Source organism: Cygnus atratus, chromosome 17 (assembly GCF_013377495.2).
Source record: "Cygnus atratus isolate AKBS03 ecotype Queensland, Australia chromosome 17, CAtr_DNAZoo_HiC_assembly, whole genome shotgun sequence".
In the NCBI taxonomy this organism is placed as follows: Eukaryota; Metazoa; Chordata; class Aves; order Anseriformes; family Anatidae; genus Cygnus; species Cygnus atratus.
This window is the reverse complement of record NC_066378.1, coordinates 1,817,422-1,842,102: the sequence shown is the minus strand read 5'-3', so window position 1 is coordinate 1,842,102 and position 24,681 is coordinate 1,817,422. Positions and strand designations below refer to the sequence as shown.

The 24,681-nt window shown below is 47.8% G+C and overlaps 1 protein-coding gene across 4 annotated transcripts; it reads right to left on the bottom strand.

Moving 5' to 3' along the window:
* Nucleotides 1-295: 295 nt before the first annotated feature.
* On the bottom strand, nucleotides 296-24,376 carry ASCC2 (activating signal cointegrator 1 complex subunit 2). Of its 4 annotated transcripts, none has more exons than XM_035571280.2 (19): nucleotides 24,277-24,376; nucleotides 22,885-22,980; nucleotides 21,600-21,758; nucleotides 21,107-21,277; nucleotides 19,274-19,403; nucleotides 17,566-17,633; nucleotides 16,221-16,331; nucleotides 15,249-15,361; nucleotides 13,126-13,200; nucleotides 12,457-12,564; nucleotides 11,566-11,634; nucleotides 10,756-10,830; nucleotides 10,247-10,433; nucleotides 9,501-9,715; nucleotides 7,729-7,848; nucleotides 4,106-4,330; nucleotides 2,277-2,385; nucleotides 1,611-1,690; nucleotides 296-1,083 (listed from the first exon to the last, which is right to left on the bottom strand). In XM_035571280.2, the coding sequence occupies exons 2-19, from the start codon at nucleotides 22,963-22,965 to the stop codon at nucleotides 915-917; spliced, it is 2,265 nt and encodes a 754-aa protein (XP_035427173.1). In that variant the 5' UTR covers nucleotides 22,966-22,980; nucleotides 24,277-24,376; the 3' UTR covers nucleotides 296-914. The 4 variants fall into 4 exon arrangements, with proteins under 4 accessions (XP_035427173.1, XP_035427172.1, XP_035427174.1 ...); XM_035571279.2 differs by lacking the exon at nucleotides 24,277-24,376 and adding an exon at nucleotides 23,953-24,086; XM_035571281.2 differs by lacking the exon at nucleotides 24,277-24,376 and adding an exon at nucleotides 23,175-23,475.
* Between the last annotated feature and the right edge of the window lie 305 nt (nucleotides 24,377-24,681).

The window sequence follows — 24,681 nt, the reverse complement described above, 5'->3', positions numbered from 1 at the left end:
ACCAAGCAACAGGAGGATCGGGGCAGTTCTGCTTCACGGAGCGTGACAAGCAGTTATCGAGGAGGCAGCTCCCCGGGGACTCTGACCCTGCTGTCTTCAACTCCCATTTCCATGCCGTTGGTACCTGACACAGGATGCCGTGATCCTGACGTTCAAGCACCTCGAGTCTCAGCGGCCAGAGCTCATTTAACTGAACCAACACGAAACAGCAAGTGAATTTCACCGCCTGCAGATACAGCGCAGTAGCGACGTTCCTTAAACACCACTACAGTTTGTGAGAGCCTAAAACACCAACTACAAGATTTAAATCATTTATTTGCGTGCTCTGTTTTCACACACCTCGCTCGAGGGACAGAAATTTATGATAAGAGCCTTATTCACCTGAACTCCCGGGCGTCAGCAACGGCAAGAGCCCGAGCGCCTTCCCGCCAGCCTTCACGCTTTACCGCAGGATAAGGCATTGCAGGGGAGCGCGGAGCTGTACGGGCTGCTCCGGGGAAGCCTTGCCACAAGCCACAGAGCCGCCCCTCTGGGCAGCCAGCCACGTGGCCTGGAAGCCCCCTCGGGTTGCAGCGAGGGCGGGAGGAGCCAGTATGAAAATAAACCTCTCCGAATTATAAATAGTACAAAAGGAAACGAACGGCTGGCGCAGCCTGCCCGACGCGCCAGGGCGAAGCTGTCACACCCCCCCCTCCACAGACCAGAAATCAGCCAGGGTGTGCCTGGGGGGGGGGGGGCAGCTCCTCTCCAAGATGTGCAGCCCTCCCACGGGGTGTGCAATTCCGCATCGAGCTGAAGTGCCAGGTATTGGACCACGACATCCAGTCCCCTGAGCTAAGGGAGGGCCAGGGGAACGGAGCACAGCCGCCTCCGAACCAGAGGACTGGGGATGATGCAACACCTGGGGAAGTCCTTCAGGAAGGAATCATGCCTTTATTCCGCTTTCTGTCAGCCATGACTCGCCGGTTGTGATTAGCTCTTGTGCTTTTATTTGCTTCCTTCTTCCTTCGTTCCTGCACCGTTTCCCGGTTCTGCCCGTGCCCCTTCACGTTCCCAACAACAGCGGAGCTGTCGTGCTTGTGCCTGCAGTGCACGGGGAGAAGGACGTCACGACAAGCACACTGCACGCGTGAAGAATAAAATGCGCCATTTAAGAACAGACTTGGGAGCGAGGAGTTGAGCCGTCAGACTCCGAGCCGTGGCTCACCTCAGCTCTGCAGGGTTTCTGCAGTGGCTGAGTATCCGCGTCAGCCACGCAGTGACTCCATCCTTTCACGCCCTGAGTTTGTCAGCTAACGCCAGCGATTACACTGCCCTGAAATCCCTGTGGGAGCTGTTCAGGCTCCGGGAAGCTGTGCTTTTCAAGATCCAATCTTGCACGGGGTTCTGCCGATCACATTAAAGGGACGTGCCACCCCATTTGATGAGACAGCACAACCAGCAGTGAAGTAAAAGCTGGGCAAGGACGTTAACACCAGCATGACGGTGACCCTGAAGACAGGAATGCTAAGGAACAGGTACGTACCCTCAGCCACTCAAGTCAGCTGCAAGATATTCACTAATGCCAGCAGAGCTGTGGTTTCACCCCACAGAGGGAGATGCTCACTTACCCCCCCTTCCTCGCAAGAAAAGCCAGCCGCCTGGCTTCAGCTCTCTCCCGCAGTACGGCTGGGTCCTGCACGAAATGGTCCTACCGTGGGGAGGAAGGAAAGAGGTCAGTGCTGTAGTACACTCACCAGCATCACTCACAGAGCTAGAGCAGGAGCAGTTCTGTCGGACCACAGAACAGAGAATTCGTTGTTCATTACCTGTTCCGGCAGAACCCGCAGGGTTGCTGTCAGTGACACTAAACACAAAACCTGGCAGAAAACCTGAGACGACTTCTTCCCACATCCTACCTCTGCCAGCAACACCACTAACATCCCCATTTCCAGGATATCCATGACAACAGAGCCTCAGTGACCCTGACACCATTCTGCTGGCATCGTCTGTCTACGGAATAAAGGAGATTAAACCTCTCCACGGAGTAAGTGTCATCACTCCAGTAAGGCTAGCCTAGGAAGCTGCAGATAGCTGTACTCAGGGGACATTTCACAGTCCAGCAGACCACAGAAGCAGCCTCTCTGGAAAGCACCTCAGTCTCTGTGCCAATGTTAAAAGATTCCCTCTCTGAAAGAAGAAATCAATTCCCATTATCTCTGGCAAACACTAACAGGTGAAGCTGGTAAGACATATGATAAACCTTAATGCAATTCCAACAGCAAACTAAATGTCACCTTTGGTCTTTCCTTTTCAGCTTCTTCCTCTTCCTCTTCATCCTCTTCTTCCTCTTCCTGTCCTTCCTCCTGTCCTTTTGGTCTCAAGACTTGAGGAGTTGTGAATGGCCTGAGAATTAAGACACAAACACTGAACAATGAAGAGAGCGCAGCCACGAGCGGTTCACTGAACAGCACGCCCTTTTCATTTCACGACATAGCTTTCAAAACCACAATGCTCAAGTTTCACGGACTTGCTTCTTTCTCTGGAGAAAAAAAAAAAAGACTCAGTAGCTATCAGTAGCTAATATTTACTACGGGCAATTAACACACATACAATAATAGTTATAAAAAAAAAAGTCAGAAAAATCCTGAACCCTCACAAGGAATTTCTCTGAATGACTGCTGCCTCTGGGAGAAGGGGATCCAGGCACCCCCACAAGGCATTAGTAAGGAGCAGTGGACTTGTACTTTGCTTTAGCTCACCGCTTAGGGAGCATCTGTTGTACAAAGACGAACCCTCAAACCTCAAGCTCAAACTCAGCCAGAAACACGTTAATGCTCAGAAAGCATTGTGCTCCGAAACCACTGTGACTGCTCGGTGGTTATCCAGAGCCCCAGTTCCACTGCTGTGCCCCAGTTTCACACAGGGGGAAACGCTTGGAGAGGTCCATCAGGCTTTGTGAATCACCCTGAACATGCAAAGCAGCACAAAGGGCCTGCAGGGGGGTGAGTGGAAATCCACCACGTGCCTATAGCTCTTTTTTGATGTGTGCGGTTCTATTTTTATTTATTTATATTCTATTGGGATTCAAATCCACCGTTCCACTGTCAAAGAAATAAACGCAGAACTAGATGAGCCTCGGTTACTTCGAACCTATAGGTCTAATTTTCAGCAATAACATCCAATAATTGTTCCTGCTGCCTCTCTAGAAGCAGAGAGCACTGAACACCTGAAAGACAGGAAAAGACCTGAGGGCCACACTGTTATAGGCAAGCCACAAAAAGGATGTAAATTGGTTTCAACCTGCTTTAGAAGGAGCAAAAAAAAGGCAAAAGAAACCAAATCGCCTGCCAGATGCATTTTGGCTTTAGGCTGGAAATAGTGACGTACTCATAACACACCAAAATTTAAAAGGTCACCTTCAGAAATCTTAAACCAGCTTTTAAAATGTCTTTTCTACCTCTAGCTCACATTTCTAAAACAAACATCCTACAAGACCCGTGCCAAACTAACCCTTTGCTCACTAAAAGCTGATTGCCTCCAGCTGCCAGTCGCTGTGCAGAACGCTGCGCAGTCCGTCACAGGCTCAATTCCAGGAGGCAGCATGAGAAGCCAGAGGGGACTGGCACAGAGTAAAACTCCAGTTGTACCATTTCCCAAATTTCAAGCTTTTGCTTTGCTAACCAGCCCTTCTACTTTACACTGCCCAGCTACACTCAGTCATTATGCCAGACAGCCCATTTCCCCCCGCTGCAGGACGGCTATCCTATACGCAGAAGCACTGCTGAGTGCAAGTTCCAACACGATGTCAAAGTCCCCTCTTAGATCTGGATGCAGAGCAGAGGTGATGGCCAAATCCTGCAGGCACAGGATGCGGGAGCTTGATAACTTCCTGGGTGCACGCCACAGAACAGCTCCCTACCAACAGGGGACAAGGAGACACCCAATATCCCTCCTCACACATTACGGAGAAAGCACCAGCAACAAAAAACGGGGATAGTTTGAAGCACGCACGTGCTCATCAAGAAGCAGTACCCAAATCACTGCTGCAGAGCTTCGCCCAAGCCAGGCAAGTCTAGGTGGGAATTCCCATCAATATCGCGCCCACCGAAGCCCCAGCGCCTACCTCCTGCTGATCAGCTCATCATCCGAGTCAGCATCATTTGCCCCCACTTGGTTTCCATCGTAAGTGTCATCGTACTCGTCCTCATAGTCCTCCCTGTAGAGCTGAGCTTCCCCTTGCTGCACAGGAACCTCTTCCACAACCACGCTGTACTGGCTGTAGCGCTCCTTCTGCTCAGCAATCAGGCGTTTGTCGTTCAGCAAACTCCTGGTCGTCTCCTTCTCCCTGCTGCACTCCACAGCGTGGAAAGGAAGGGGCCGACACAAAGGCAGCGTCAAGATCTCTGTAAGTTACTTTTTCTCCTGCTATTAAGTAGAAGCTGAAGCAATCCAGGTCCCACCCCAAACTTCACAAGCACTACTTCAGCCTTCCTGTTCCCCCTCTGGTTTGTAACGGGACTGGTTGTCTGGCTTCTAAAGTCGGCCCCTCCTGGCTTGGAACAAAGTCATTTTTAAACAGAAGCCCAGCAATATTACAGAGTAGATAAGAACAGGAACGGGAGACTGCCGCTGTCAGCTGGGACAGAAAGGAAGGTTTAACAGAAGGCCGAGTGCAATTATACTCGAGCTGGATTTTGGCCAAGACCCAAATAACACAAGAATCTTGAATGGCAGACTCTTAGGGCTCGGACACAGCTCTGCGAGGCCCAGAGTGCCCTCTAACAGCACGCTGCAGCACTGCCTCACTGCAGCAGCACGCCTAGCTACAAACTGCAGACCAGGGCTGCCCGGACATACCTGTTCCCATAGTCTAGAACCTCAGCTTACAAAGCACGAGTTGCAAAATATGAATGTAGATGGGAAGACCCCCCAAAAATACCCGTGCAGCAAATAAGGATTAGCACAACTAAGAGAAAAAAAGAACAGTAGACCTGTGCTGCTGATCTAACATTTCAAGGCATTGCATGTACACTTTTTTGAACATTTAGACAGCAAGTAAGTCATTTTAAAGAATGAAAGACCAAGAAACAGAAGTTTTGGCAGAAATATTAAAGAACAGCCACTGAGATGCTATGTCTCAAGCTGCACAAGGAAGCTCTTTGAAGTCCTGTTTTTCAGACCAACCAAGTATACACTTATAGCAAAGCAATAGGAAATCCACTTTCAAGTATTCACAGGACAGTTTGCAGCCCCCAAAGTTTAGGAGGAACACGCATCAGCGATCTATTTGGCATCTGGATATTGCCAGAGAAAGAATCTTTCTGAAGCAAACCTTTTGTGAATCAAGAACGGGTAGACTTGTGTGATATTCTAGCAAGAACTGGGGAAGCGATCCAAGAAGCCTGATTTTTCTTAAGAACCTCAAAATACAGTAACATTATAGATATATTGCTTCCCTTCTCCTCCATGACTCATTGTTAGATGCCTGAAATTTAACTGCAAAATGCCCTACAGAGCATGTGGTTAGTTCACACATACCTAGGCGGGGATAACATCTTACGTTGGTATTCAGCATGAGACTGAACTAAATATTCAATAATTGTTTCCTGCTGAGCTGGTCTGACGACTGCAGCAATGCTGCAATGAGATGTTTCAGGCAGCAATTCCAGGAAAAACAGCGGGAATTTTTTTTCTGGTGTTCAAGACATGCTCTGACTTCAAGAGACAGATTCACCTGGTGATTATGGCTGGACATGCAGAAACAGCCGCGATCACCCTTCCAGATCAGCAAAGAATCACGTATCCGCTACTATATCCATTTCCTCATGCCTGTTCTTCTCCTCATCCTGGCGTGGCTTTCTCCTTCTATTAACAGTGCCTGCCCCAAACTGCTCACACGTATCCACACAGCAGCTAGCACAATGGGGCCCAGCCTGCTCTGGCTCTTTAAGCCCTATGGCAACACCATGCGTAGCAGCAACGGCACTCTGAACAGAAGCAGAATTTGGAGAGGAAAGGATTTTAAGGAGAACAATACGGACAGATAGATACAATTAGAGTTGTGCGCAGGTCTCAAACTGGGTTAGGAAAACTCTATTACCCTATACCTATACCCTATACCTATAACCTATACTCTATTACCAGGTGTCTATAGACACCTGGGTTTCTTGCTTGTAGAATAAAGACGTCTACTGAAAAAGTTCAGCTTTTCGTGCTGAAAGGACACACTCCTCATATTTATGGAGTTCTGAGTGTTAAATCCCAGCGAGCAAGGTACCAGAGCTTACTCTTTGATTTAGAAAGCTACAGTCAGCTTTAGGTGTAGGGCACACATTGCTGATCTCAGCTAGTTACCTTCAGGTTTTAAGAACCATTCAAAGCATAAATAATGAGGAGTCTGGAGTCCTGTGCAGAGTTCTCTCCATATAAGAATGGCTTTGAAATGAAGCCATAGCCTGAGGGATGCCAGGCGACGCCAGGAACAGCAGCAGTAAGAGGTCACGTAACAGTATGGCAGAAGAGATGACAGCTTTCTCAAGGGGTAGTGTTACCCCTGGAGAGAAGACACGGCCTCCTTGGCAGCAGCCAGAGGGCAATGCCGTGCGAACAGGGTCCCACGACCCAGCTGAGGGATGACTTACAACTCAGGAAGCTCTGCGAGTGATCTGCAGAGGGAGCTCCCCGCTGGGTTATTCCACAGACAGGGTGCACAGTGCTGACCCCGACCCGGGGAGCGCTCTCAGCAGCCACCCACACGGAGCAAAACCTGGGGCAGCCGGGCGACACCTGAGCGCGCCAGCGCATGACACTCCTGCAGACGAGGTGTCTGCCTGCACTCCGAGCTGGCCAACACGACGCAGAGGGTGAGACAATATTGTGCCCGGGAATCCTGAGCTACGGGCATTTCTCAAGTCTTTACCTTGTTCCGAGAAAAGAAATATTTCCTTGCCTAGTCACTGTAGCACTGTTGCTGAAGAACTGTTTGACTGGACTTTGGGACAAAAGCGGTTTTCTCCTGATAGTTGGATGCAGCTTTGTAACCGAAACATTAACTGGGAGCTCCCAGGGTCGTGTGGCTCAGTCTGCAGCCACTCTTGTTTAGATTCCTTGTTCATACATACCCACATAAAGATCATACTTAACTGATTAGAGGAAAAAGCGTTCAAAAAGAATCTGAAACAAATCAACCATATTATTGAGATATGGCTGACACTAGCGGGAGCCAAGAGGAAATCGGCAGGGAGCGTGGCACAGAACAAAATGCCAAACCAGGCAAAAAGTGAGGCAAACGCCCCTCTGCGGGGCTTAGAGCAGCAGGAACAAAGGGAGTCTAACCCCCCAGCGTTATCAGATTTGGAAGCAGATGGATATTGAAACTTCACTTGTATCTAAAACAAATCATTGTGTTATCTCTGAGTCACAACCTCAGGCTAGTAGAGAAGGTTGCTTTTCAGGTTTGTTCTTCAGTGCAGGTTTAATATTAAGACCAAGAAGCAAGAACACAACATTACAAATGAGCTTGGCAGAGCAGTTGCCAGCAGCGTACAGAGGAAAGGCAATTAGGAAAAACACTGAACTGAAATCAACCCCTGGTAGTATTCAATTTTACTTTCCCAGAGAAAAAGAGCAAACAAGTTGGAAACATTTTTGATAAGCCTTAGCCCTGCCAACAACTTCCTGCAGAAACAAATCTGTAGGTTCATTCCTCCTGACAGACGGGGTTAATTAAAGATGCACAACACTCACCGCTTGCCTTTTTGTATCCGAGAGACGTCCACTGAATCCCTACTGGAAATATCAAACTCATCGTTCTGGAAAACATTATGGCGGGAAGTGAGTAGAGGTGTAGGGTCTGGCTTTGGCTGCCTGTCAAAGAAATTAAAAGAGAGAGTGCAAACAGGTGAAGATGAGGAAGACGAAGTCCTCTCCTTCCTAAGACCTTGGTTTATCCTCTATCATTCTCACAGGCATCCACTGCATGCCACAATCCTCACTGTGCTGCTGGCTGACTGGGACACAGACTGTAATCCCTTCACTTCACTGCTGCAGTATGGTACATGCACAACCACTACGTGGCACTGGTTTCAGGTAAAAGCCATGGTTTTTGAAACTTACCTTTGTGGGGAAACCAAAAGGAATTTACAGAAAGCAAAAAGGAAATTCTTTTGCTCATTAAAGGATAAGTTAAACTGTTCAAGAGCATAGATTACCTAAAAGACCTAAAAGACCGGTCTCAAAACGGCGATTCAGTAAAGTCAAATGTTAAATATGACGAATTCCACAGTGGCAAACGTTGCAATAGTGTCCTGCTGCTGAATTCGGGATATTTATCTCTCTGTGGCTCCTTTTTAATTTTGTCTCAAAGTTCCAGGTTATGTTCGTTCAATTTGTAAAGACAATGGTTTTTTGACTTACGTTCATTTTGTTGGTGCTGCTAGCTCAGCTGGGCATCTGAAAACGCTGCTGTGTTCACTTCCAAAACCAGCAGCGATCAAAATCGTACATTTGCTACTGAACTGACAGTTTTGTTTCAAAATGCAAAAGGCAAGAAAAAACATCCAGCTATGTCTTCTGTAACTGCTGGCTTTGCAGTACTAGCAGGAAAAAAAAAAACCTTCCAAAAACCCACCCCATGTCATTTGTGCCAGAGTCAGCAGATCTGACTCTAAGAGCATGAAGATTGTTGCAGAACGAAGATTTTTTTACGTCACTTTTTTGATAAAGACGCTTTCCTTTTTTAATGCAACAATGAGACAGTCTGCCTATTCCTCCATGAAATGTGAACAAACAGCACATTCGCATCCTGACACTTAGTCAGAAACTGCTGTTGCAGCACAAACACGTGCTAGCAGCTGCAGACAACTAAAACAACTCAATTCCACTGCCAGTTACAAACCCTACAATCTCATGTACAACCCAGAGAAGCAAGCAAAAGCCTGGCAAGTTTGGAAGTGGCAATTCAGATCCATTTTTATCTACCCTTTGACAACCTCCCTGGTTTAACTTCAACCAGAGAACAGTAGCCTTTCAAACGCTGCATTTTGCCCTGTGGATTGGATTTCACCTCTATTAGTTCCTTTAAGATGCCCTTTTCTGCAGGAGAGCTAGCACCTGAACACCTACAACCTTGTCCTCTGCAGCAAAATAACTTTTGGAGACAACAACATACTATTGCCAGCCCAGGCTAAGCCTACGTCCCCATAATGGAATTTTAATATTTGAGAGTTTAATGGACAAGTATTTTCATCTCCCATCACAAAACATGACCCAGCATCTGCTGTGCTGAAATGCTGAACAGTGAATGTTCCCATCTTGTGTAAGGACACAACGAGGGTAGAAAGTCAGTGGCACGTGGCAAGGAGAAGCTCTCTCTGCAGCTACCTACCCCAGGAAAACACACACAACTTCTTAGAACTTTTCTGCTACAGGTGTCTAACCTTCAAAAGGAAGGATATTAAATAATAACCACAGTCTAAAATCAAAAGGCATTAAAACAGCACCAAAGTCCCGTCCCACACCTTTGCATCGTTCGGTCCAACTTATCCAAGGATGGCACCAGCTTATCTTCAAGTATGTTGTTGATCACCTGCTCTGCGTTGTAACTGTACTCTTCCAGACAGGCCAGGATGAAGCCCTCACCAAGGTCTGGCAGCAGGTCTTTCACCTGAGAGATCAGGGAGTCCAGCTCCACCCCTGACACCCTGGTAGGGGGGGCAGCAGCTGCACCGGCACACTGCATAAACCAAACAGAATAGGTGGCATTACTGGAAAGCAGCAGCAGTTGGGGCAAGGTAGGGACACGTTAAAAAAGAGAAAGGAGCAGTCTTGGTTATCAGGATTTAAATAAAGCATTCAAAGACTGAAGTCAAAAGAAGAGAAAGCAGCTAAGTTGCTTATACTATACGAAGTCTATGATGGAGTTGGGCACACAACCACTTCTGTCTGTCCCTGAGTCAGCAAGAGTACTCCGGTAAATCCTTTCCTCAAATAACATACAAAATACACATTTTAAAAATATGCACAAGACCTACAATGATGAAGCGCAGTATTTGAAAAAAACACAGCGACAGGAATCCCAAGCCAACAGGATTTCAAAGGAATTTACTTAAAGATAAAGCCAGGATTTAGGTGTAGTTGTACTCAGTCTGCGCCAAAATTTAGCAAAGGCAAGAAATGGGATTAGATTTCAGGCAACCCCAAAAGCTGAGCAAACCAATCCTCTCTTCACAGACAAACGAAGTGAGGACAGAGGTGCTCTACCCACCTCATCCTCTGAGGCATATGCAGCCCCAAGCTCTTCTCTGGCCTCGGCAGTGCTCTCCGCCATTGCTGATGCTCCATTAGATGCTGCTGCTGATATTGGATCCTTAGTGACTTGTGCTTTTTTCCTGTCCACACCTTCCCATGCACTTTCCACTGCTTGGAGGATATAGGCTGTCCTGGTTTCATCTCTAAGAGGATAGATTAAGGACATTTCTCACGTTTCAGATGCTCATATTCAGACCTCACCTTGAAGTAGCTATGCATTTTTCAGTAACTCCCGAGCCTGTGCCTACGTGGAGTTGAACCTGATGACCTCCAGAGGTCCCTTCCAACATTCACCATTCTGTGATACTGCGATTCCCCCCTCTCTTTTTTTTTAGAGAAAAGTTTTTTCAATCCTTTGATGCAGGTCATTCAGCTTAACCAGAGGAAGCAACAGTGGAAATGCCACTGCCATGGAAGAATCTAAGAGGGTCTGGGTTTGCAAAACATGGTGAGAGCAAAGGATACAGTGTGGAGGATGCCTGCTGAAGCAGACTGACATCATCTTCAACAGGAAACAGCTCATCATAGTCACGAAGAAATCTAAAAATGCAGAAGCAAGTTTAATCAGTTGAACTGAAGAATTAATTAGCTGCAGACCTGCCACATGCTGGCATCCCTGCTATGCCACTCTGGCCTCCTCATTGCTCAGGTAGCAAGAACGTGTACAGCCTCCCACCCGCTACGGAATTCCAGCACGTGCTGCCCTGTCTGGTTTTGCTCCCATTACACTGCAGCGACACTTCCCAGTAACCCATCAGAGCCACCTGTAAAACTCCTTCTGATGTTCAGAGCCGTGAGCCAGTGCTGCATTATGGGGAAAATATGGTTTATGATTTGAACGTGAGCAGAATGACAGCAGTGCCAGGAGGACAAGATCAAATTCCCTGTTCTGCCATTTACTTTGCATCTTCAGCATTAGCACTCAATAACTTTCTGGTCTGATCACCCCAGCTGAAAAGCACAGATTAGTAATAACAGCCTATCTTGTCAAGGTAGCTAATGACTAAATTGCTATCCTCCACTTTGAAAGTCAGGATTAAAGAGAGTGAAGAATAACATTCTTCAGCGTCACACAACATCCTCCTCTTTACAATAAAGTCTGTACCGCAGTCGGAAATCCTCTCACAGCAGCTCTCCCAGCTAGTTAGAATGATTTCTAACTCCCAAACGCATCGTAACCCCTCATAATAATGTCTTGGGCAATTCTGGTGTAAAGAATGGAAGAGGAAGGCAAGCTGACCCTCGCCTTGAGCCTTTTTTTTCAGCCAGACTCACCTCCTTTCCTGAAGCACTGACGTGAAGATCTGTAGAAATTCTTCAATAAAAGGCTGAATATTCTCACAGCTGCAGAAAACAATGGCACGGAGTGAAAAACTCAGCGGTAAGCCTACCACATTGCACAATCTCCACATTCTGCTCAAACTAGTAACACTCATACATCAAGGCAAAATCCCATTTGAAAAGAGATTTCAGTTCACTTCTTGGCTTTCATTGATGCAAAGGGTCAAATGGAAACAAGCTTCTTTTATGGCTTCAGCAAACATTTCTGCCAGTTAGATCTAAAGCATTATCACAGTTACAATTACAAGGCTTGACAGACTTCACAAATCATTGTTTGATGCCTCAGACCTGCATTAAGCAGAAAAGGGTGTGTAGCACTTTTGCAATTGCACTGTATTATATGTCTTGGGATTACACCAGTGAACCTCCCAGAAAATATGTGCTCACTATGCAGGAACAGATGCCAAGCAAGCTCCTGCTGCAACCTTTCTGTTATAAAGCCTAAACCTTCCATTGCTGCTTATGCATCAAGCCTCGCAGCAGGACAGACTGCCCTTTGCATTGGATCAGTATTAACTATTAAGAAAAAGCAGAGCCACGGAGGCCAGCCATCTATGAAACCTGTAATGAGCACAAGCAAAGAGATCTGCCCAGTAGAGCACTGGGCTTGCAATCAAGATCCACGTTCTTGGTTCTCTCCCAAAATTTGCAGCATGGTTTTGGGTCATTTCAGTTCTTTCGTTTATAAAATAAGGGTAGTTATACTTGCCTTCATTTTGAAATTACTCACAGAGCTATAGCTAGGAAGTACTTATTTGTTAACTATTTTCAAAATAGGAAAAAATCAAGTAACTGGCTAGTACCACAAAGCCCAAAGGCTGATACCTGCTTTCTAAGATGGGCTGCAGACACACTTGGTTTATGAGGATGTGAAAAGCTTCCATCACTTTCTTTCTGGAATGTGAAATTCTCCTCCACAAATCAGCAAAAACACTTCAGAGAAAGTAAAGAACACATTGTTGGTGTCAGCACAAGAAATCCAAATCTTTAACATTCCTCCAGAGTTATCCCTCTAGAGAAGGGATTTCATTAGCTGAATCATTTATTTGCTGCAAGGACCAGAGATTAGAGTCATTCCATACCCATTAAGAAAAATCCATGCTCTAAATAAAGTTGGTCTCAATCACCAATTGTCCTGACAGCTAGGCTCATGATATATCAACTGTATCAGCACAGCCTGTGCTTTGAAATGCAACGAGACCAGTCTGCACAGAGAGATATCATTCCCATTTTCACACTTTGTTACAATTTGGATGCATCTCCCATCAGGTTTCTTCTTAGACAGCAGTGAAAGAATCATTAGTCACCCCACTGCCCAGGAAAATATGGAATTAGAAAAGCTGCCTCTTCAGAGCTCTTTGAAGCAGCATAAAAAAAAATAAAAATAGAGATAGACTTTGCAGAGGTGGGCAAAGCAGCACGAAGTACATTTTTAACTAAGCCCTGAGAGGGTCTTACTGAAAAGAAAAGGCAAGTCTTCGCAGACATTTTCACCTGTTATCCTCATAATGCCTCTTCTTAATTGCAGACTCCAGCTCAGGAATGGCCAATTCATAAAATGATGCTAATCTGTAGAAAGGGGCAACAAAACGGTAACTATCAGCTGAGTTTTCCAAAATCATTTGCAATGATAGAAGACAAATCAAACGCTTAATTTCACTCCTCACTAGCAGTACTCATTGGCATTACCCATTTTGCCATTTGTTTCCTGAAGCACAAGTAAGCAAATACACAATAGACAAAGAGCAGCAGCCTGAGGAAACAATCAACGTATCTTTAAAAATAAAGGCAAAGAAACACATTTGAAAAGCATCGTGCTACTAAATAGAAAAACCAATCTGCTCAGCTGAGAAAAATCCCAAGCACAAATTTGCAGTCTGCAAAGAGCTGACTGAGTCTATCCCAAGATAACCTCTCCCACCCCAGTATTCTTGTGACCCTACCCCACTGTACTCTAAAAACTGGTTATGAAACAGGGTGTGATTTCCAACAAAGTTTTATTGGTCTGGCTATTTGTCTGTGCTGTAAGTGAGCATTTGGATGAAGGTATCCAACACGCAGAAAGCCTAAGAGGATGTTTCAGAAGGATGGACAGCGAGGAAACAAAGAAGGTTTGTCTGGTCTGGTTTCATGGTTTGTATCAGGCAGCCCACCCAGACCCTTTTCTTCGGGGACAGAGGATCAAGAGATGTGGAGAAGCGTGTCCTCACAGAACAATATCCAGTGCTGCTTCCTGAGTAGCTGGGTGTTACAAAATAAAGGTTTACAGCATTTTGCACAAAAGCCAAGCCCGCTGAACTGATGAGCAGGGCCTCCATGGGAACATTACATCCGTGTTTCATATTAGGTGCCAAACGCATTAAATGAATATCCTTGAGGCAAATGCAGCAGAAGCTGGTTGATACTTTTAGTCATAGAGAGAAATGAGCACGTGCCAACAGATTCAGACTCAGACTGGCTCCAAACACACGACACGCAGATCAGTTTTCCCTCCCCATACTCCAAAGACCCGGTGACTAGTCCATATTGAGAAGTAATGAAAATGTTGCTGTTGTCCCACTGCAGAGATCAAGAGTATTTTAGCACATCTCTGACATCAACAGCAGAATAAAAAGCAAAAGGCTCTCCTCCTCTGAGTAACCAAGCGTGCAAGCAGCACTGCTTGCCAACTCAAACAGCCACCAACAGCCCACCAATCTGCTCTGCTTTCAATAACTGACTCGACAACAACATCAGAGGATAGAAACCTACACACCCCGGAGCAGCATTACTCAACCTGCGGTCCATAAACCACTGACAGCTGCAAGACTTCAGAGGTCTGCAACAGGATTGGAAACAAAAGTAAAAAGAAAAAAAAGTGCTCGTTCACACAAGTAAACAAAACAAGGGAATTAAGTATAATAAATTAGCATTTCAGTTGGTCCTAAACAAAGTGACGAGAATCTACCAGGCGATCAGGGGGCTTAAAACACCCGGAGCAAGCTGGGAAGGTGTCACTCAAGGACTTGCAGCCTCTGTGGGAACTCTGCTGTCTGGTGCTTGTGACCATCCTGACTCACCGTCGCTGCAAACCAGAGCTGGGCAGGGAATTAGCTGTCAGCCCAGCTGTGACAGCGCTGGCTCGTCACCCTCTCCCAGGCACTCAGCTTTTGCCAAAGCTCAGTGATGTTCTCTAGCACAAAACTGAGGCATAACAACAAACAAAAGTGTTTCTTTTCAGACCCGGACGGACTGTTGTTACTCCAAAAGACTTTCTACCTCCTACGTTTCAGGTCCTACGGCAGGAAACCGTTTTCATCCACACAGCTTTTCTGCTTGTCCCTCCCCATCCTTTCCTTTCAAAAACACGCTGGGTTTTGAAATTGTCATGGTTGCCTGACCCTAGGATCGCTCACGGGTATGATGAAGGCGAACATTTAACAGAAATTCTAGGCACCCCTATAATGTTTTGTGTTATCTACCAAGAGCCTGTGTATTCCCACAAGTCTGAACCTAGCAGTCCTTAGTTGCATTTAATCTGTACACTCTTGTCAATAACGGCACTGGGACAGGATACTGCTGCACATTCAGTATTTTTACTTCACCAAAATAAGCTCTGTCTGCAGCCCAAGATGTACCTGTAGCAAAACTCATGTTTTTGAAAGGTCTGGCAAGCCAATGGGAAGACATCAAGAAACGCCCAGAGCGTTGTGCAAGTGTCACACAAGTACAGCACAATATCCTTCAGCTCCTGAGAGAGAAAGAACAATTACTGAGAGAAAAAGCACGCAAGGCTTCCTAAGAACACAGTATAACCCACTCCACCAGGGACACATCATGCTCAGGCCAAGCCTTTTTTCTTGGTTGCAGGAAGAGTCTGCTATCAACCATAAGCACTTTGTTACTGGGCCTACAGGCCCAGAGACGACACCTCTAGTAAAACTTCTGTCCTTTAAAGATCTACAGTGCAATCCCGACTGCTCGCTCTTGTTAAAGATTCTGTTAAATCACAAGAATCCTCGTCACTTCCTGTTTTGGACAGTGGCTTTGCCCTCTATATATCCTCCACATGCAGTATTTTTCCCCATCTAGCTGAAAACACTGCACAGCAGTATTACAGGAATTCAAGAGGTGATTTCAGTGGTCCATTTCAGTGCAAGATGCATTCCCAGGATGGCTGTAACAACCCCCACAATACAGACGACGTGATCTGTCTCAGCACCCAGCACAAAAAAAAACAACTATTAAAGGTGTACCGTTGCTAAACAAACATTTCTGAAGAAAAGACCAATTCTGACCCCTACCAGGATCATTTCGAGATTTCTGTCAGATGCTGTTACACTGCTCGTAAGCTGGTTAAGTGAAAAAAAAATGCCGCGTTTAAAAAGAACTCGTGATACGGTGGATATGCCTGAAATGCACGATCAAAGCAACAGACTCATGGTGGAAAGGCTTTACCATCAAGTCATATGACAAGCAGTGAAACAATGACACACTGACATGCTGCCCGAGCTACGTGGGAACAGAATGACCCTCTGCGGTCTCGGTGCTTCACAGACCATTCCGTCTGCAGGACCACAAACAGTAAAGGGCACAGAGCAACAGTTCACCTGGAGGGGCATGTTCCCGGGAGTCACATTTACTCTTTCTTCCAATTTCTGGGGCTCAGCAGAGGCTCCTTCACATTGCAAGCCACACTTATGCAAAATATTGTTGAACACCTAGATCGAGAGAGCAGAAAGGTGTTAAAAAGGACTGGGGAAAGCAGTGGGACATGCCTTATCTTATTAACAACCACTTCTACCATCATCTATACAATATGTGACTATTTCCACACAGCACAGAGCTGTGTACAATGAAAGCTGCACCAGATTCTTGCAGGCTGCAGCAGGAGGGGCCACACCCCTTCTGAAACTCCACGGGAGTTGCAAGCAATTCAGCTGCAGCTCTGTACGTTGGTGGTGCTCAGACAGGGACTGTAGCTAACCCGAATCCTTAGCTACGTGAGAAAGATCAGCCAGCAAGGTCTGCCAAGACCAACACTGTGAAGTCAGCCCGACTTGCAAGGGAGCGGTGGGACAACTTGGAAGTTGCCACCACCTCCTGCTTATGAGCTAGTCTCAAAGGCATTCCTGCCCTCTCCTTTGAGGTTAGCAGGACAAATTTTGTGGCTCTTGTTTATAAATGAAGACTCTGTGGGAAAGCTGACAGAATTAGGTTCAGGATTTCTAACAATCTCTGGTGTAGGACCAATTTAGAAGCAACTCTCTTCCAATCTCAACCATTCTGTGAGCTCTTCTTCATCGGCGCCTTTGGAGACTTGTCAAAGCCTCCTCCCAGAAGTAAGCGAAAGGGTGGCTAAAAGTACTTGAGTTACATACTTGGGGTTAATATTACCATTCCACTGGGCACATACTCTCCTAAAACCTGCACAGGTATCAACTCCTTTCATTAAGGACTGTAAGCACATCAATAGTTTAATGCATTAGTAATGACACACCTTTGAGCTGCCACATCTGAGATGGCTTTTGCAAGGTTATCCCTTCCAAGAGATTTTTGTTTGCTTCCAAGAACTCGCAGCATTAACACTAACTCCTTCTACTATGTCAAACCTTAGCTACCTCTCATCGTGTTATTTTAAGTTTTAATGCTTCCCCATTCAGGGGAGACAGGAAGAAGAGTTATTTACTGTTTGAAAAGCCTAACAAAAATTCCTTGAGATTAACTGCCAAGAGAAGGCCTGGAGCTGAAGGAAGGTAACAGGAATTAGTGATCAAGTAACGGTTTCCGGTAAAGGCTCAAAAACTGACACACTTGAGCATAAATGAGAGGTAACAAATACAAATGAGAGCTATAACAAATACATTCTGCTTGTTTGTGACCACATTCACCCCTCCCCCCATCCCCAAAACTACGCCACCGTGCTCAGCCCTGGGCTGAGCAAAGAAGCAGTACCTGGAGGACAGTGGGCAGAGTTTCATCTAGGTCACCGAAGTAACTTGGCTGCTGAGTGAAGATATTTTCTGAGAAGAGAGGGTGAAGGAGACCACTTCCCATTAGTTCAGACAGTCATGTCAACAAGCAAACCTACACCAGAAGATAGACTTTTACTACTGACACCCCTCGTCCCCTCCAGATGTGGGAAACCCCCATGTAGGACTTGGGCACGGATTCACTTCTCGACTCTTGCACAGTGCCTGCTCCTACAAAGCTGTCCCGTCAGCTCCTCAGTGAAACTGGAGGGCTGCTAACAAAAGTACGCGCAGCAGAGCAGAGCAAAGGAGATGTCAGAAGATTCACGCCTCAGGCAGAATCGATGAATAATGCAAATACTATCGTTAAACATTCCTAGCTCCTTTGTTTAACAAATGGAGTTGACTTTTAATTACTGATAACAGTTCAGCATACACTGGAAAATGTTCTGTAGAATATTTCTTAAAGGTAATGAGGCTTTAGTAATACCTGCTATTATATTACCAGGACTTCATTACCTTTACAAAATACTCTACTGAGTAATGGCACGCCATAAATCCTGACCAAGGAAGTACAGAGGCTGCCTCTTTTCCTGTGAATTACTGTTCAGACTATGAAAATTAACAGAGTTCTCCAGCAAGGACAGAGCACGGGTAGGAGTTATGAGACAGGTTTCAAAAAAATTTATTCCTAGAGAAGAACCTAAAGTTTATCAAGTTACGAATTACACTGCAGAACTGCTCACGCCATTACTCTTGACAATATAAAGCAAATAATCAGGTGAACAAATCATTGGTCACTTAACATGCAGCATTACTGCGTCGCACCCCAGAGGGTACGTAAAATTCAAATGAGGTTTCACACACTTGAGTCTTCTGAAGAATATTTTAATACCCAGATAATTTATATTTCACATCTGAAAGAGAACCATCTATCTTGTCATGCTTCCTTCCCGCCTCTGAGGCTTGACAGCTAAATTTAGAGTGAAAATTAGCGAAAAAGGACAAAGGGATTCAAAAACTCTAAGCTTCTAAGCTTTTCTGGTCTGGAAATGTGGCTGTGTCACATGATCTCTAGTGCTTCCCGTGCTAGTTTACTTGGAAACGAGACAGAAATAGCCACCAAAGAAAGGAAAATACTTCATGACATGAACTGCAGACAAATTGGGCTAGCATTTAGGAATAAAGACTCACTTAATCCAAGGTTAGGTACTCTTCCACCTGTTGCTCAGGTGGATGTTAAAGATCACAAGTAGCTCTCTTGGGAAGAGAGCACGGGACAAACCCAGAAGCTAAACCAACACGCACTCGCTTCTTTACCAGACTCCAGTGTCCAAGGCTGAGCTGTTGCTTAACATGCACTTGCCGCTGCGGGTGACTGTACAGATACAGAGATGTCTCGGGATAAGCACAGCTTGAGCAATGCTCTGAAGTGCTTTGCAGTTTGAAAGCACTACATAAATCAATGCCTGCATTGAAATTTCAGGTTCTCCCACTTCACCAGTATGCTGCAGAGCCACACTGTCGGATTTTGCAGAGTATTCACAGTCCTCTCACACTGCGGCTAAGAACAACTACGTATTCCAGTTGTTTTCAGAGCAGTGACATTAGTATACAACCTCATTTGTTGCCTGCCATCCTAGGCAAGGAAAAGCCTAAATGCAACAAGCCGTTCCTTGGCTTTAACTCACCGATCATCTTCTGGAGCAGGGGACCATTTCCCTTTCCGAAGAGCACACAGAGATCCAGAATCTTAGGGATGTCGAACAGGAAATTGTTGTAAATAATTTCTCCAAAGACGGAGGGAGTGATGAAGTGATCCTACAGAGAAAAAAAAACGTCACATAAAGGATATTCTGTATCTTACCTTACAAATGTCATTATAATGCTGCAGTTCTTGGTAAAAACACCTCTAAGATGAGCATTGAAGGTTCTGCTTCACAGGAGGCAGCAACTCTGTTTACACCAGTTTCTGCAGACCTTTCTATCCCCACATTCCCAGCTGCTTGTCACTGACACCGCACCATGCCACTGGCCTTGCACCTCTGCTGACACAGCTAAGCTGCGCCCTGAACTGAAGCAATTGACCTAGAAGTTAAAACAAAAGGCAATTGGTTTACGGTTGGTTCAGTTCTCAGTCCTACCTCACTACATGGCCAAATAAACTGCTGGGCTGACACAAAAAAGGCTCAGCTCAGGAGTAGGAATAAGTAGCCAGGCATAGGAAGAGCTTAACTGGCACGGACGCTGAAAAAATCCACGTGAAATCCCAGCCTGAGGTTATTGGTATCCTGGAAAAGGAGAATCGAGGCAGCAAAGATGACTGCACCAGTGACAAGAAGTAGGCAGGAAACTCAGAAACTGCAGCTCTGTAACCTGACTGCTAAAATCTGTGTCCAATACATGACTCACAGCACTCAAGGAATTTCTTTTAAAATTCTAGATGACAAAAATTCCATTGTCTGTGACACGGGAAAGCAAGCAAGCTAAAACGCAATTTTGGAGTCAGTGATTTTCAGAAGACAGATTTGCCTAGGATGGCAAACGTTTTCAACCACAGAGAAAGGCAGCACGCACATTTTCCCTGCCAGAGCAGAAGGCCTGGGCTTTATGCTGGCTAGGTTCAATTTCTAGAACTGCTGCAGACTGCCTGCATGACAACAGACCATTCATTCTCTCCAAATTACTCAGCTATGAAATGGTTTCAGATGCTTGTCTGCCTCATTGGGGTGGTAAGATTTAATCAGATCCCGGAATGAAAGACACCACAGAGAAGCCGTGCCACCTGCAGGCTCCAGCATTCCTTTCACCTGCTCCCTCCCTGCTCCAACTCCCACCCCAAAACCTTTCCTCCGTGTCCGAATGTCACCACTGCGATAATCACACGAAGCACCGCGCCGCCAAATAACACCAAGTGAGCCAAGGAAGATAGCAAGGGAGCAATTGCCTCAACACGAGGTGCCTCATCCTGCCCAAAGGCTTGCGAAAATTCCGCGGCTGCTCACGGGAGTCGCACTCACACAATTAGGGATGAGTATGCCTCTCAATTATGATGCCAAGAAAACAGTAATTTAGAGCAACCTCTTTGTGCGTCCAAAACACGGAGAAAGTTCAAGCAGAGAGGAGCGTTAGCACAGCTGACGTGACGCTGCACGGCACAGGCAAAGTGGGACCGAGGCGGCGAGTACTCCGCCACCGGCGGCCTGAAAAGCCGGTATTCCACGCAGCCACAAAGGCCAGCTTGCTCCTTCTTCTCTCGCCCCAGCGCATCACAGCACCACACGTCGCTAACCTGCTATTACAGAGTCGTTTGCCTGGATCTCCTTCCTCAGAAATCATCACATAGTTCAGATGCCTCAGCTCTGAGTGGTTATCATCTCCACACAGAGCGGCAGACTGATAAAAATAGACGGGGAGAGGAACGCAGCTAGGACACGCAAATAAGAAACACGATTCATTTCTCCAATTGCCTTTTTTCCTAAGCTATACAGCCTGGAGCGTCTGTAAGGCAAAGAAATGTTTACCTTGGACTCCTTGTGAGTGGACATTCTCAGGAAAGTCAGAAAGACGCTCCGATGAAGACGTTTCTGCATGTCGTTCACCTCTGGATGGCAATCCAACAACACATCAAACTTGCGAGGAGCGTGGCACAGGTAGGAATCCAGACATTTCTGAAGCGTCTCATCAAATATCACCTTGCGCAACAGAAGGCAGAGGGGCAAGGAGGGAACGGCACACAGTCAGAGGTTGCACTCGCGGGCAGCCCAGCTAAACCGAGAAGCCAAAACACTTAGGATTCACCCATCCATGAAACCCAATCAAACTCGTCAAATCAACAGTGAAGAACCTACAGGGAAATATTACTTTATTTGCAATCTAAGGTGCAGTAACTAAAACGCCTGACGAATGACATACCGAGGACGTGCAAGTCTTTATGAAGGTGATTTAAAACCCGTGGCTTTTGCCAGCACCTAGACCATTCGCATCTTTCCTCCAGCATCCGCGAACAATTATTACCTGGCACCAAAACTTATCATGAGGCAAAGCCAGGAGCCAGTCCAGATCATCCGCAATGAATTTTGCTCGCTCCAGGAATTCTTCCACCACGGCAGGATCTCTGACAACAGGTGGCGGTCTGTATAGCACAAAAGACCGATCTGCTTTTATTTCTGGGTGCTGCAGAAAGCCAAAAGACTGTATTAAAACCACAGGACAAGCGACAGGAATGCCCAGTTACCATCTGCGCTGCTCGCTGAATTTCTGGAAGCTGACACAAAAGTCCCGCTTTGATACAATTTGTCACTCGGTTCCCTGACAACTTCCAATTTTCTAATTTCCAGACCAGCAGGTTTGTGCCCTTACTTTTCAGCAATGTTTTCAGACCTCTGTAATTCAGCAGATGATGCTCCTTGCACTCTGTTACCCGAAAGCCTTGCAAAGCAGCCCTCCCACACCTCCAAAACAAACAGCAGCAGCTTAATGTCATGCCTTTGAAACGTTGTCTGTGCCCTCTCTTTTTCCTCCAAGCTGCTTCTCGAACAACATTCCACAGAGTCACCCCAATATGACCACCATATGCAAAGAAGAAACTTCTTCCTGCCCTTCCCCAGGGTTACTGAGCAGTCTGCCCCGATCCCCCCAGCCAGGAACGAGAGGCACTTTGATAACAAGCAGCAGCTTCGAGCTCTGCCTCAGCCCTCACAAATACCCAGGGTAAACTGAGCCAGCAGCGTTAGCAGCGGGCCCCACTTCTGCAATGCGCCCGGGAGAAGGCTCTGCCCAAGCCTCCGTGGTTCTGGAAGGAAAGGCCAGCTGTGGACGTCATTTTGTGCATGACTTTGGATGTTCCTACGTGACAGCACGGGCAGGCCACTCTCGTGCTAGGCACGAGCACGAGGCAGAGCCTTCCAGTTCCACCCTGCGGTTCCCACCCGAAGCCACAGGGCGGGAGGGCTCGGTAAGCACAGAGTTGTCCCGGCTCCGAGCTACGCTGCACGCAGCCTGCAAAAGCTCCCAAAGCGTCCCCTCCACTGCAGCGTTGCTAACCAGGCTGCTCCTTGAAAGGACGCGGAGTTTGAGGAGAACGCCGTTTATTGTCGACGTTGAACACAGCTGAGAATTTTTGTTTTGACGGTGGTTAAGTGAAAACTCGCTACCCGAACGTAGTAAAACAGTGTCTCGAACAGGAAAGCTGTCCAAACTTCCCCATATCCCAGGCCGAAGACTAGCTTTACCCAGGTCTCAATATATGAGAGCAATTTGTTCAAGGTCTTGTTTGGCTTTCAAGAACGAAGCAGCTCACCAGTGCCGGTAACGTTCTCAGCTTCCCCGTCTTGGGATCCTTTTCTGTCAGCTGGAGTTCATCCAGGGGCAGGGCTGGCATCGCGCTGACTTGTTCCTGTCCACGGCAAACAGAAAAACAAAGCAGCACAGGAAGCGTGTTACAAGGTCAGTCAACCAAAGGCATAACCAAAGAGGTCACAGCCCGCCCCGTAACACGCACGGCGGCTGGAAATACGCCTGCACGGAGCAATTTTTGCACCCCCCAAATACTGAGCCTTTAAGGAACACCCAAGAGCCAGCTGCACATGCCTCAGAGGAAGCTGGTAACACGGTGCTGTGCCTCCGTCCCTGTTCCTAGCAGGGAGGCCACACGTATCCCCGGGGACAACTGGTTTACGGGAGCTTCACCTTTAAACCTAGTTCCTGAAGAGCTGTGCTCAACTGCCTGCGTGGCAGTCTGTTTTAACGCTTGCAGCCTGTCTCCTGACACCACGAGCTGGAGAGGCAACCAAAAGACAGCCCGCCCACAGACTACTGGAAGGAAAGTTTTGGTTCCTGCGTGGCAGCTCCCCTCAGTACTCATCCCCATAAGGGATGCAGCGTGAGCTTACAAGACACAGCCTCCCTTCCCCTGCCGGTTTCCTGCGTGTGCTCAGAGGTCCCCCTTTTAATTGTCAACAGCATTTGTGGACACAGAAGCGTTTTGACCGGCGCTCTGAAATTAACTCTAAGTCAAACCTTAGTTATCGGAAAGCGATTTGACGTGCCCTTTTTGAAAGCTTCAGAGAGTAATACAAAATGGAAACTGCCAGTTAACAAAGCTTTCCATCTCCTCCGTTCTATACCAGCGTGACGTCTGTGAAACGGCACTAAAATACGTTACGCTGCCGTTAAGATCTCACACCACGCGTGCCCTTACGCGCGCGTTCAGCTCCGTTCCCGCTGCCTGGACAAGGGGTGCCCCTGCACCCGGACAGCGCTGAGCCTAGAGCAACTTTCTGAGAGCCGCAGAACGGATCTGGCCAAACCCGGTAGCACCCAGCGCTTCGGGGGCCGACGTTCTGACGGAAAGGCCGACAAGAAATACCCGGGCCCGGCGCATCGCACGGCTGCGGGAAGCGGAGAGAAACGTTTACGCGGCTCCTGCCGTCTGGGGCTTATTCCCGCCGCCCCGCCAGAAGCGAGGGCTCGCAGCACGAAGCGCACCGCCTGTCCCCCGCCGCCCCCCCCGAGCCGCCTCAGGGCCGGCCCCGCGCTGCCCGCCCGCAGGCTCGGGCCCGGCCTGGAAGGCCCCGAGCGCGGGGAGCCCTCCCCGGGAGCCCTGCGGCTCCCGGAGCGGCTCCCGGAGCGGCCCCTGCCGGGCCCCGCCGCCCGGGGCTCCCCACGACGCCCCCGGTCCCCGCCCCGTCACCGTGCGGCCGCGGGCAGCCGGCACCGCGCTTCCGGAACCTCAGCGGCTCTTCCGGTGGCGACCGGAAGTGCGTGCGGAGAGGCCTCCGAGGGGCCTCCGCGGGGAGAAGGGGAGGGGCCGGGTGCGGGAGCGGGGCCGGGGCTGGGGGGGGCGGGGCCTGGCTGAGGGGCGGGGCCTCAAAAGGCCCCGCCCCTTTTCCGGGCGGCGGGGCGGGGCGGGGCGGGGCGGGCTCCCCCAGGCCCTCCGAGGGGGCGGGGGGGGGGAGGGGCTCGCTGCTCTCTGCAGCTCCCTGAGGGGACGCCGGGGGGGCTGGGGTCGGCCTCGTCTCGCAGATAACCGGCGACGGGACTACAGGGGGTGGCCTCAAGCTGTGGCGGGGGAGGTTCAGGCTGGAAATGGGGAGCC

What these genes read in the sequence shown, in the direction of transcription:
- ASCC2 (XM_035571279.2), bottom strand. An exon ending in TTGGACCGAACGATGCAAAG is followed by an intron (nt 7,849 to 9,500) that starts GTGTGGGACGGG and finishes TTTCTTTGACAG; the next exon opens with GCAGCCAAAGCCAGACCCTA. An exon ending in TTTCTTGCGAGGAAGGGGGG is followed by an intron (nt 1,084 to 1,610) that starts GTAAGTGAGCAT and finishes CGTGCACTGCAG; the next exon opens with GCACAAGCACGACAGCTCCG.